Source organism: Lethenteron reissneri, unplaced genomic scaffold, assembly GCF_015708825.2.
Source record: "Lethenteron reissneri isolate LAM-NWPU_2019-01 unplaced genomic scaffold, ASM1570882v1 scaffold_1640, whole genome shotgun sequence".
NCBI lineage: Eukaryota > Metazoa > Chordata > Hyperoartia > Petromyzontiformes > Petromyzontidae > Lethenteron > Lethenteron reissneri.
The window spans coordinates 2,604,906-2,618,324 of record NW_026891378.1 but is presented as its reverse complement, the minus strand read 5'-3'; the positions used below and the strand labels follow the sequence as shown (position 1 = coordinate 2,618,324).

At 44.5% G+C, this 13,419-nt stretch overlaps 1 protein-coding gene across 1 annotated transcript in view; it reads right to left on the bottom strand.

The window, feature by feature from the left end:
• LOC133339074 (E3 ubiquitin/ISG15 ligase TRIM25-like) overlaps positions 1-13,419 on the bottom strand; it is a 65,890-nt gene that overhangs the window by 11,741 nt on the left and 40,730 nt on the right. Inside the window, exons 5-7 of the mRNA XM_061547196.1 lie at positions 12,948-13,181; positions 11,802-11,824; positions 11,133-11,227 (exon numbers count right to left, since the gene is read on the bottom strand). Coding sequence (XP_061403180.1) covers positions 11,133-11,227; positions 11,802-11,824; positions 12,948-13,181 — 352 coding nt within the window. The remainder of the gene's footprint in view (positions 1-11,132; positions 11,228-11,801; positions 11,825-12,947; positions 13,182-13,419) is intronic.

The window sequence follows — 13,419 nt, the reverse complement described above, 5'->3', positions numbered from 1 at the left end:
GTTAAGATCCGAAATGGTTTATTACATCCTTCCAATGATTGCTAAGCCAGAATCCATCTTCTCGGTTGAAATCTGGCTATCATGAGAGATTCGTTCATGAGGCGATCCACATATACAAACACAGAGACAATTTCAACCGAGAAGATGGATTCTGGCTTAGCAATCATTGGAAGGACGTAATAAACCATTTCGGATCTTAACTGATTGTGTTCACGTTTACGGTGACTTTCAGACCGCGTTCCACTCACTGGCATTGTATTCTCCGCAGGGAATGGATTCTTTGCTCCGCTGCAAGTTTTTTCCCCCCCACGACTCACCCATTGACACGACGGTCAATGGTATAGTGTATAATAACAAATAGTATAACATTTATATGCTTAATACAATGTACAAAGTAATATATAGTATCGTAATTGTATAGTAAACATATAGCAGTGTGATACACATTAGGGTGGGTAGAATAATACATAGTGTTATATTAAAATGTGGTTTATAGCAAGATAGTATATAATTTAATGTTGGGTTTATCTATGGCAGTATGGTGTATGCTCGTGTGATGTAAGAGAATAAAGTTTAGATGGAAGCATATTATATAATTTTTACGACGTAGAATTGTAATGTATTACTTGCTGTTAGTAACTCAGCTTATTGTAGAGTATAGTAAATATACTGATGGTGCTATGCAGTTAATACTTTAGTTTTTTATGTAGTTTATACTTTAGTTTTCTACGTGGTTGTTTAGTAACTGCAGCTACATACTATTAACATTCCTTTCCTTTGTTAATGCTACTCCCTGCACCCTCCCTTGGTGCTGCTGATCCTGCATAATGCATGGGCATAATATGACTTTGAAACCCCCCCCGCCCACCTCCTACGCATTTCCCATGAATATGCTAAATTCCTCTTGATATGCACATTCTTTTGTTAAGGCTCTCTTCTTCTTCCACCTCCAACTCAGCTTATATATAAGCTCCTAGCTTGGCAGTGTCTCATTCTTCACCTGAAGACGGCTGCCTGCGTTGTAGCCGAAACGTCGTGAGAATTATTTTTAACACGTAGGCTTTCGCGACCAATGTTATTCATAATCAACGATTTTTGGGTTTAGATCGCGTTTATTTATAAATGTGTCGTAACCCTCCACCACCCGACACGGCCAATCAGTAAATAATGTGTCACGTTGACAAAGACAAATAGTTCACTGCTTTAGCCCACCGGTGTGTTGAAGCAACAAGTACTCAAATTGTGAATGTTGTTGCTTCAACACACCGGTGGGCTAAAGCAGTGAACTATTTGTCTTTGTCAACGTGACAGAATTATTTTATTTTATTATGTTTTCTTTTTATTATTTTATTACTTCCCTTCTACGTGACTTTACCGAAAGAACCAAGAAGATGAATCCCTGCAGTCACGAAAGCTTTAAATCGAAATTTAACCGCCTCTACGGGGAGGGTTTCCACATAACTTTGAGATCCTTCAACAGGCTCCGTGATAAGAAGGCTCAGCTAATCGAGTCTCTCACCTTTCTGAAGAGATGCCGCGACTCTAAGGTAATACCAAACGCATTTACACTAACATCTGCGGCTGTAACTTCTTCTAATGCGAAACGAATTCTGTCTAGAACTAGCTTAGCTCTTATCTCAGAGAAAATCAGACTTACGCGCACCGAACTAGATCAGTTAGACAAGACACTCTACAAATCACACTTATCTTTGAGTGCAACAATGTCCACATCGGATTGGGAACATGTAGAAAAAATGACTGCCTCTTCAGCTGACGCTATGTCGACTAAATGTAAGGACAACTTGATTTCCAAATTCAACCGCCTCTCAAACAAGAAACCGGACCCACACATTGAAAAGCTAGATGTTAACAAAGTCGTAATTAATCGCAGTAACAGTTCTATTTCTGAAGGTCTGAAATCCGTTTTAGCTAAAGCACTAAACTTTGCAGTCACACCTAGACACATACCAGTTAATGATATAATTGCTCGAGTAGATGTAGCTCTCAAGGGCCTGAGTCACATCGCTGCAGACGTAGCAAGATCTGAAATCTCTGCAACCCTCAAAAACGCTAAGATGCCAGCTAGCAACATCAGCAAAGATGAGCGTTTTGAATTAGCTCAATTAAAAAAGAGGGATGACATTGTCATCCTCTCAGCCGACAAAGGCAATGCCACTGTCAGCATGGACAAAACAGAATACAACAACAAAATCCAAGAACTACTCAACGATGGCAGCTATACAAAAATAAAAAAAGACCCCACCAACAGCCTCGTCTCAAAAACCAAGCAAATCATTTCTGATTCAACCGCATTAATTGATCAGACCAAACAGTTCTCGTTGAAACCTTCTGCAGCCAGGCCACCAAGATTATACGGCTTGCCAAAGATACATAAAGAAGATACACCTCTTCGTCCCATTCTCTCTACTATCAACTCCCCCACCTATGAATTGGCTCGTTTTTTGTCTGAAATCCTACGGCCTTTCACTGGAAAAACCACCTCTGCGGTAATAAACTCTACTGACCTGGTATCGACAATCAAGGGGATTGCCCTGTCCCCAGACGACCTGCTTGTCAGTTTTGATGTGGTTTCCTTATTCACCAAGGTTCCTGTACCTGACACCATCGCAATCATTGAAGACTTGGTTCATCAAGGACTGAATGCTGGGGTACCCCCCCTGGTGAGACACTGCTTAACCAATACATACTTCACCTGGAATGGAACTTTCTACAAGCAAACTGAGGGCACCCCAATGGGCTCCCCCCTATCTCCGGTTGTAGCCAACATCTTCATGGAGAAATTTGAGACTGATGCCATCCAGACTGCCACTCTACGCCCGACCTTATGGAAGAGGTACGTAGACGACACTTTTGTCATCTGGCCACATGGCCGGCCTGCTCTAGACCAATTTCTCGACCACATCAATTCCATACACCCAGCCATCAGATTCACCATGGAAGTCGAAAAAGATTGCAAGCTACCCTTTTTGGATGTCCTAATTAAAAGGAGACCTGATGGTTCAATGAGCCACTCTGTCTACAGGAAAGCCACCCACACGGATGCTTATCTAAAACCGGATTCCCACCACCATCCATCCCAGAAGAATTCCCTCATCAAGACTCTATATCATAGAGCCCAATGCATCTCCGACCATGAACACATTTCCAGTGAACTCAAACACGTACGCCAAGCTCTTAAGGCTAATGGTTACTCCGACTACACAATCCGCAAAGCCATCACTCCAACCATCAAGAAGGATCCTGTTCAGGAGCCTTTCAAGACCATCACCTTACCCTACATTGCTGGGGTCACAAAAAAGATCTCCAAAATCCTGATTAAACACAAGATCCAGGTCCGATTCAACACAGTACATAAAATCCGTGATCTGGTCCCGTCTGTAAAAGATGTGGTTCCAGACATACAGTACCCTGGCGTCTACAAACTAAGTTGCCTCTGTGGTAGCAGTTACATTGGAGAAACCAAACGACATGTCTCGGACCGCATCCGTGAACATAAGGCAGACCTGAAACACGGTAGGACAAACACCTCAGCCGTGGCAGATCACTGTTACAATTCAGTGGGCTCACATGACATTGACTTCTCCAAGACAGAGGTTCTCTGCAAGCCATCTGGCTATCATGAGAGATTCGTTCATGAGGCGATCCACATATACAAACACAGAGACAATTTCAACCGAGAAGATGGATTCTGGCTTAGCAATCATTGGAAGGACGTAATAAACCATTTCGGATCTTAACTGATTGTGTTCACGTTTACGGTGACTTCCAGACCGCGTTCCACTCACTGGCATTGTATTCTCCGCAGGGAATGGATTCTTTGCTCCGCTGCAAGTTTTTTCTCCCCCACGACTCACCCATTGACACGACGGTCAATGGTATAGTGTATAATAACAAATAGTATAACATTTATATGCTTAATACAATGTACAAAGTAATATATAGTATCGTAATTGTATAGTAAACATATAGCAGTGTGATACACATTAGGGTGGGTAGAATAATACATAGTGTTATATTAAAATGTGGTTTATAACAAGACAGTATATAATTTAATGTTGGGTTTATCTATGGCAGTACGGTGTATGCTCGTGTGATGTAAGAGAATAAAGTTTAGATGGAAGCATATTATATAATTTTTACGACGTAGAATTGTAATGTATTACTTGCTGTTAGTAACTCAGCTTATTGTAGAGTATAGTAAATATACTGATGGTGCTTTGCAGTTTTTACTTTAGATTTTTTATGTAGTTTATACTTTAGTTTTCTACGTGGTTGTTTAGTAACTGCAGCTACATACTATTAACATTCCTTTCCTTTGTTAATGCTACTCCCTGCACCCTCCCTTGGTGCTGCTGATCCTGCATAATGCATGGGCATAATATGACTTTGAAACCCCCCCGCCCACCTCCTACGCATTTCCCATAAATATGCTAAATTCCTCTTGATATGCACATTCTTTTGTTAAGGCTCTCTTCTTCTTCCACCTCCAACTTAGCTTATATATAAGCTCCTAGCTTGGCAGTGTCTCATTCTTCACCTGAAGACGGCTGCTTGCGTTGTAGCCGAAACGTCGTGAGAATTATTTTATTTAATTGTTTTATTTTTATTATTTTATTACTTCCCTTCTAGGTGACTTTACCGAAAGAACCAAGAAGATGAATCCCTGCAGTCACGAAAGCTTTAAATCGAAATGTCATCCCTCTTTTTTAATTGAGCTAATTCAAAACGCTCATCTTTGCTGATGTTGCTAGCTGGCATCTTAGCGTTTTTGAGGGTTGCAGAGATTTCAGATCTTGTTACGTCTGCAGCGATGTGACTTAGGCTCTTGAGAACCACATCTACTCGGGCAATGATATCATTAACTGGTATGTGTCTAGGTGTGACTGCAAAGTTTAGTCCTTTAGCTAAAACGGATTTCAGACCATCAGAAATAGAACTGTTACTGCGATTAATTACGACTTTGTTAACGTCTAGCTTTTCAGTGTGTGGGTCCCGGTCTCTTCTTTGAGAGGCGGTTGAATTTGGAAATAAAGTTGTCCTTACATTTGGTCGACATAGCGACAGCTGAAGAGGCAGTCATTTTGTCTACATGTTCCCAATCTGATGTGGATTGTTGCACTCAAAGATAAGTGTGATTTGTAGAGTGTCTTGTCTAACTGATCTAGTTTGGTGCGCGTAAGTCTGATTTTTTATGAGATAAGAGCTAAGCTAGTTCTAGACAGAATTCGTTTAGCATTAGAAGAAGTTACAGCAGCAGAGGTTAGTGTAAATGCGATTGGTATTACCTGAGAGTCGCGGCATCTCTTCAGAAAGGTGAGAGACTCGATTAGCTGAGCCTTCTTATCCCGGAGATTGTTGAAAAATCTTAAAGTTTTGTGGAATCCCACCCCGTAGTGGCGATTAAATTTTGATTTGAAGCTTTCGTGACTGCAGGGATTCATAAATAGTCGCTCCAAGCCTGGGGCGTGTCATTCAGACTCTGTCTTCTCGACAGACCTGTTCTCCACCTGAGGACGGCTGCTTGCGTTGTGGCCGAAACGTCGTGAGAATTATTTTATTATGTTTTATTTTTTTTATTTTATTATTTCCATTTTACGTGACTTTACCGAAAGAACCAAGAAAATGAATCCCTGCAGTCACGAAAGCTTTAAATCGAAAGAAGACTAATGATAAGGATGCGTCAACTATTAGTGATAACGAAGAACATTTCTGCCCATTGAGTTACGTGTATACGGTCGTTTAGAAGTATTTTAGTCGTTATTTTTATCTTTTATTACATAAAATTATAGCAGTGAATTCATCGATGAAAACTAAACGTTCAGAAACCTACGTTACGAACCTATACAATCGCAGAGAGAATATTGTATAAAATATTTCTTTTGATCACAGAATCTTGCCAGCGAATTTAATGAAGCATTAGCCAATTGATAAGCATCTGCTTAAGCAGGCACACTGCCGCACACCATTGTTCCAAGACAATTCGTTAAATGCATAATCTTACCGATGAATTCATTGACGCATACTTTGCCTTTGGGATATGTTTCTTTATTGCCGTTCGAATGAATATCGTCGCATGCATGTTTAAGGACTTTTTTCCAATCACCGTATATGCTCGCGTTACTCCGAGGAATTAATCGATTGTTCTGATTACCCAGTTTGACAACGTAATCATTGAGGGTTAAATGTACGGATCAATGAGGAGAACATCTCCAGGAGTACTGTGTGAACAATTCCAAGCATAAGAGTTCGCATATTAGAGTGTATGTTTTTGTTTAGAATTAAAGTTGCTTAACACAGAAGTGTCTGAGTGGTGCCTTCCTAAGTTCATGCATAATAATCTCAATTATAAGAACCGTATCCTGCGGTGAGATTTGAATTTGGAAACCTGACATTAACACACTAAGACTTAATCAGTAAATGTTAAAGCGAGAATAATTGTATTATCCCGATTGATAATACAACCCTAGAAAACGAAGCCGAGCTGAATTTAGCATAATTACATCACACTTGCATAACTTCATACAATTCATTGTATTATCCCGATTTAAAATACGACCCTAGACAACGAAGCTAAGCCCAATTATAATAACAGCATATAAACGTAACCACATACATTCGCATAACTTAATAAGAGTATCTCCCTAATTGGCATAGAGAGAGACAGAGGCCTCGCATTGATTACTTTCTGCGAAAGCGATCAAATCAGTCGAATGAAGCACAGCAACTGGACGCAAACCATAGTTTGCAGTGCATCAGTACCACTGTCATGGAGGACGTAAACTCAAGCACCGAAGTAACAACTGAGGTGGAACCAACAACAGGAGTGGAACTCACCCAGCCTCCCAGACCTGCAGTCGAGAGGAGACTACCAGGGCACAGACCGTATGTGAAGTGGCCTGGCGCCAGTGACAAGAAGTTGTGGGAAACAGTGAATACTGACCTTACCTTGACCCTCGAGAAACTTCGAGGCACAGTGGAGAAGAAGTTGGAGAGGATGGGGGATATCATCTATGAGTACGGGGCAGAAAGCTTTGGAGTGCAAGAGGCAAAAGGCGGGTAAAAGGTTCCAACCCCACCAGTTTCCAGGAGGCAACAAGAAATCAAGCGCCTCGTTCAAGAAAGGAGACAGCTTAAGAAACAGTGGAAGAAAGCCTCGGAAGTGGAAAAGGAGGGCATAGAGGCACTACAGGCTGACATCAAAACCCGGTTGGCATCCCTCTGTAGAGCAGAAAACCTACGGAAGCGCAGAAGGAAGAAAGAACAAACTAGAACTCGATTCTATTAAGATCCCTTCAAGTTCCTTAAAAGTCTCTTCACGAAGGAAAAAAGTGGAGTTCTAAAAACAACAAAGAAAGACCTAGAAGAGCACCTGAGAACAACAAACTTTGACTCAAAGTGACATGAACATCTGGCCATCCCATCAGATATCCCACCCATTGAACCACCGGAACATCATATTGAGACCAGCCCTCCGACATGGAAAGAGGTGGAAAACACAGTTCGAAGGGCAAGAACAGCATCAGCCCCGGAGCCAAATGGAGTCCCGTACAAAGTGTATAAGAACGCACCAGACATCCTGAGGTTCCTCTGGAGACTCATGAGAACAGCTTGGCAAAAGAAGATAATACCCAAAGTGTGGCGTAGGGCAGGCGGGGTCCTGATCCCTAAGGAGAAGGATGCAGTGAACATCAGCCAATTCCGCCCAATCTCCTTACTGAATGTCGAGGGTAAAATCTTCTTTAGGGTTATTGCCCAGAGGATGGCCGAGTACCTGCAAAGGAATGCGTACGTCGATACATCTGTACAGAAGGCAGGAATATCAGGGTTCTCTGGCTGCTTGGAACATTCCAGCATGATCTGGCACCAGATCCAAATGGCCAAGGTGGAGAAAAGGGACCTCCATGTAGTCTTCCTCGACCTCGCCAATGCATTTGGCTCTGTGCCCCATGAACTCCTGTGGTCTGCCTTCAGATTTTTCCACATACCGGACACCATCACAACCCTGGTGAAGTCGTACTTTCAGGATCTGCAGTTCTGCTTCACCACCTCAGAGTTCACCACCTCATGGCAATGCCTGAATGTAGGTATAATGGCGGGATGTACCATTTCTCCATTGGCATTCATAATGGCAATGGAGGTTATCATCAGATCCTCAAAATGGGTTGCTGGTGGACAGCGAGTCGACTCTGGTTTTCGCCTCCCTCCACTCAGAGCCTACATGGACGACATTACAACATTGACCACCACTGTCCCATGCACCAGGAGACTGCTCAGAAAACTCGAGGAGAACATCAGCTGGGCCCGTATGAAGATTAAACCATCCAAGTCACGCAGCATCTCGATTGTGAAGGGAGTACTCTGTGACCTGAAATTCTTCATCGGAGATGACCAAATCCCAACAGTGTCTGAGCAGCCGGTAAAAAGCCTTGGAAGGTGGTATGATGCAAGCCTGAAGGACAAAGTCCAGGTGCAACAGCTGCGCAAAGACATCAGTAGTAGCCTACAGTCCATCGACAACACCCAGCTACCTGGAAAGTTAAAGGCCTGGTGTCTGCAGTTTGGTCTCCTACCCCGGGTGTTGTGGCCCTAGCAGTGTATGAGGTTCCAATCTCAACAGTGGAGAAGATGGAAAGAGGAGTCACGAGCTACTTAAAGAAGTGGCTCGGAGTTCCACGATGCCTTACCACCATAGGCCTCTATGGAGATGGTGTCCTCAAGCTGCCCCTCACCAGTCTAACCGAGGAATTCAAGTGTGCAAAAACCAGGCTCCAGATGACACTGAATGAATCTCGAGACCCAGTGGTGAGCAACAACGCGCCGACTTTGGCAACTGGGCGCAAATGGAGGCCAGGAAAAGCAGTCCAGGAGGCAACAGCAGCCCTCAGACATGCTGACATTGTGGGTCATGTTCAGCAAGGGAGAGGAGGCCTTGGGCTAACTAGCCATGCTGCTTGGAGTAAGGCCACTGCACCAGAGCGGCGGAAGATGGTAGTGCAGGAAGTACGCCATTAGGAGGAGGCTGCAAGGTGGGCCAAGGCAGTCTCTCTTGCCAAACAGGGACAGTGGACTCGATGGGACAGTGTGGAGAAGAGGAAAATCAGCTGGAAGGATCTGTGGGCCATGGAATCGAGACGGTTGAGCTTTTCCATCAGAGCAACATATGACGTCCTTCCAACACCAGTTAATCTTCACCAATGGTATGGTGAAGATCCGGACTGTGCCTAAAAACCTTGCGTCCGCCCTGGAGGACAAGCGTGCTGCCACCAACTCCCTACCACCCCCAGCGGCATCACACCCATTACGGACGTCCTTTGTCCGCGAAGGGGCTAAACCACCGAAGAGCGGCTCTACACCAATAGAGCGAGACCAGCTGCGCTTGGCCCGCGACTGGAAAATGCTAGCTGACATTGGCCGGCAACTTGTGTTTCCTCCGGAGATCACAACCACCACCCTAAGACCTGACATGGTGCTCTGGTCCCGTTCGCTCAAGAAGGTCTTCATCATTGAGCGCACAGTACCCTGGGAGGACTCAGTAGATGAGGCTTATGAGCGAAAACATCTGCGCTATGCCGATCTAGCTGCCGAAGCACGGCATCATGGCTGGAACACAGAAGTCCGACCAGTGGAGGTGGGCTGCAGAGGTTTTGTGGCAACATCTACAGCCAGACTGCTTAGAGATCTGGGAATTAAGGGCCAGAGCCAGCGTTCGGCAATCAGAGCTGTATCAGAGGCGGCAGAAGGCAGCAGTCAGTGGTTCTGGATGAAGAGGAAAGACCCCAGCTGGGCCCCAAAGTGAGAGGGCCAGGAGGTATGCAGTCAACAATGCTTGACTCAGGGAGGAGGACACCCCTGCCATGCATAGTCCCATGGGATGTTGGCTATCAACAACAAGGCAACTCCTATGACTAATTGGGAATGGGACGCAAGCGTAGGATTGATCACCCTGTCGCTGGCCGCCTTTGGGGAGGGTGTATATAGTATGAAAGGCCGAAACACCCTAGGAACCAAAGGTTCACTACTGACGATGCGCTCCGCAAATTTCACCAGGCTCACTGTTCATGAACTCTTGGAAGTGCTTGCACAAAGGATAGTAACATCTCATCCTGTGTTCTTTGGAATCTGAACCCTAGACAACGAAGCCGAGCTGAATTTAGCATAATTACATCACACTCGCATAACTTCATACAATTCATTGTATTATCCCGATTGATAATACGACCCTAGACAACGAAGCTAAGCCCAATTATAATAACAGCATATAAGCGTAACCACATACATTCGCATAACTTAATAAGAGTATCTCCCTAATTGGCATAATGTATACGCATAATAGCATACATTAGCATAATTTCGTCTAATTATGCATTTTTTTTTTATTTTCATGAAATTTGTATTATTTTTGTATTAATTTTTAAAGACCCGGCATATACAACACCAGCATCAGGAACTCATTTGAGGTTGAAACTGCCTAGCAGAGGCCCTGGACTGGATCAGATATCACCTGCCACTGATGTTAACCATGGCGGGTAATCAAACCCAGGTAACTGGGTTCGTAGTGCAGTGTGCTAACCACTATGCCTCCGCTCCCCCCCACACATGCATACACATTCACAGGCACACACTCCATCTCAACATCACAATTACCTCTGACTCGTAATGTTGATTATTTTCCCAAGAACGCCACATTGGCTCTGTTCAGTATGGTCCTGGAATGGGATGTGAACAAATACTAAGATCCCCTGTGAGGCCTTCACAGACTATTGGGGCAAGTGCTGTTCGTGTGTGTCTATGAATGCTGGCAAGGCATACGAGGTGGGTGGGCAGCACCACGCCCGACCACCTATGTCTCCTTAAGTTCCAGGAAAAAACAAAGACAAATATCACCCGTGTAGCCTTTACAGACTGTTGGGAAAATCATCACCGTTGAAGGCTTTCACGACACACGAGGGGGTGGGTGGCCTGCACTACGGCTGGCCGCCTTTGTCCCCCTAGTGGTGATGTCTATAAAATATCAGGTAATTATTTGAGGTAGAGTCGACCTCGTGCACACACAGGGATAATTTTTTTGTCAAGATGGCCCCATCACCCATGATCCACACTGAAGAACTCACATAGGAGTTTGACTGCAGTTGTCTTCAGGACTTTAAATGAAGCAAAGTCCTCTTGGCTGGGAGCTGAAGGTGGAGCTGCTGTAGCCCTCCCTGCCCTGTGAAAGCAGAGCAGACATGGCCACTGTCTTACGCAGAGCATCGTCATTCACAGGATCATCACAACTCCATCACACAGGCACTCATCAATCAAAGCATCATCACTCATTTCACATTTACAGCATCACCACACAGAATTACTATTAGCACACACAGCATCACCACACAACATCACCACACATAGCATAATCACACAGCATTACCACACATTACCACACACAGCATCATCACACACAGCATCACCACCACACAGCATCATCACCACACAGCATCATCACTCACAGCTTCACCACACAGCATCATCACTCACAGCTTCACCACACAGCATCATCACTCACAGCTTCACCACACACAGCCTCATCACACAGCATCATCACCACACAGCATCATCACCACACACAGCCTCATCACACAGCATCACCACACAGCATCATCACCACACAACATTGCTATCACCACACATAGCATCATCACACACAGCATCCCCTCACACAACCAATGTCTCACTGTCCGCACCCCACACTCAGTATCATGTTGTCGTGTGTCGAGTCGTGAGTGAAAGTCGTCTTTTACCTGCGCATCTCCTCCACGTGCCCCTGTGAGAGAGAGAGAGACAAAATTACTGTGACTCGACATCCAATCTCTCGTGATCAGTGGAGTTCCCACTGCAACACCGTGGGTGGAATATAAACCCCAAAGTCTTGGCTTATGACCCCATGATCACCGGTTGATAGTCAGCTATAAACCACTATTTAAATTTCTCCTCGTAAGGCCCAGGGAGCGAAAGAGCTATTTTTCAGAAGCGACCTGGCCACAAATGATAGCTCAACGAAGTGGTTCATCTCGTGGAAATTTATAGCAGCCCGATACTCTAAAAGCACGTTTCTAAATGTGGAAGGAAATTTTTGAGGACTCGGAGAAAAATCCATGAAACGATGGAAAGAGACACGAAAACTATAAATATATAAGGACGTCAGGGCTGGGATCAAATCCCCGACCATCGGTATACCAGGCAAGGTAGCTAACATCTCGCTACTCCTATGAGGACCAACACTGATTTACTGGGCAAATATTTCAGAGTGAGACCGGTTAATATTAATCTGTGTTGAGAATTTCTGAGTCCTCGTAATTTCTATCGTCAATGCCCACGTGGCAGGTCTTGCAGAAGGGGTGGTCAATACACAATGATATCATTAATACGCGTATGAGACCTCGTATTTATTTTAACTTCCATAATATGAACAATGAAGGTAGCGCATCCAAGAGGAGGTCCACAAAGTAGGAAGCAGAGATGACATTGGCTCGTGAGCAGGCGCTGGTGGATTGTTGTTTTGCGGCATCATCAGATGTGGTAATGGCTTGGGGAGGACTTCATCCATCAGTAGATAGATCATGGCTGATGATAACCATGAATACCATGTACATTGTTGTTGCTGTTGTTATAGGGTTTATTTAAAAGTGCAATTCCAATAACATTTAGTTTATATTCACAATGAAACAAACTTAATGGGAATCTGTTATAGAACAGGAGAAATAATTAATTTAACTGAGAAAATAAGAGATGGCCTTCCAAATGGCAGCCACTAGAGCTGCGATGCGAATCCATGAGTGGAGCTGTGTTTTCAAGCCCAGTGGATGCGAACTCTCATTCAGGAGCCTCTCTCTGCTGCTGGTGAGAGGGCTCTGTGCCAAAAGCGACACTGGAGACTCAATGCTCACCTGTAGGAAAGCGAGCGAGTCCCTCTCATGTGCTAGGGCCTCCAAGCGAGTTGCTGCTGCCTGGAGCTCGCTGATCTCCCGCTGGTGGCGAGCGATCTTCTTCTCGATCTGGGTCAGCACCTCGCGCCCTTTCTGCTCCGCTTGCTCTAAAGCCGCTTTCTCCTCCGCATCCAACGCTGCTCTCGCGTGGGCGAATCTGACCGAGATTGAGGCCTTTTCATTTGTCATGGATCCCTGCAAAGAGAAATGCCACCTCTGTTCATTAATGTCTGGTCCTTTGTGAAATGACATTCAGGTCGGTGTGACCCAAGTGCAACTCTCATGATGTCCAGACAGTGATACGAGTCTGCAGCACTAAGGCCTCCTTCTTCCTCTGCCTTTGATAATGCATTTTTACTACAACACAATTCGCCATAACGGGTGGGGGCTGTGAGGCATTGAAATAATCAAATACCATCATGAGTACATTTAG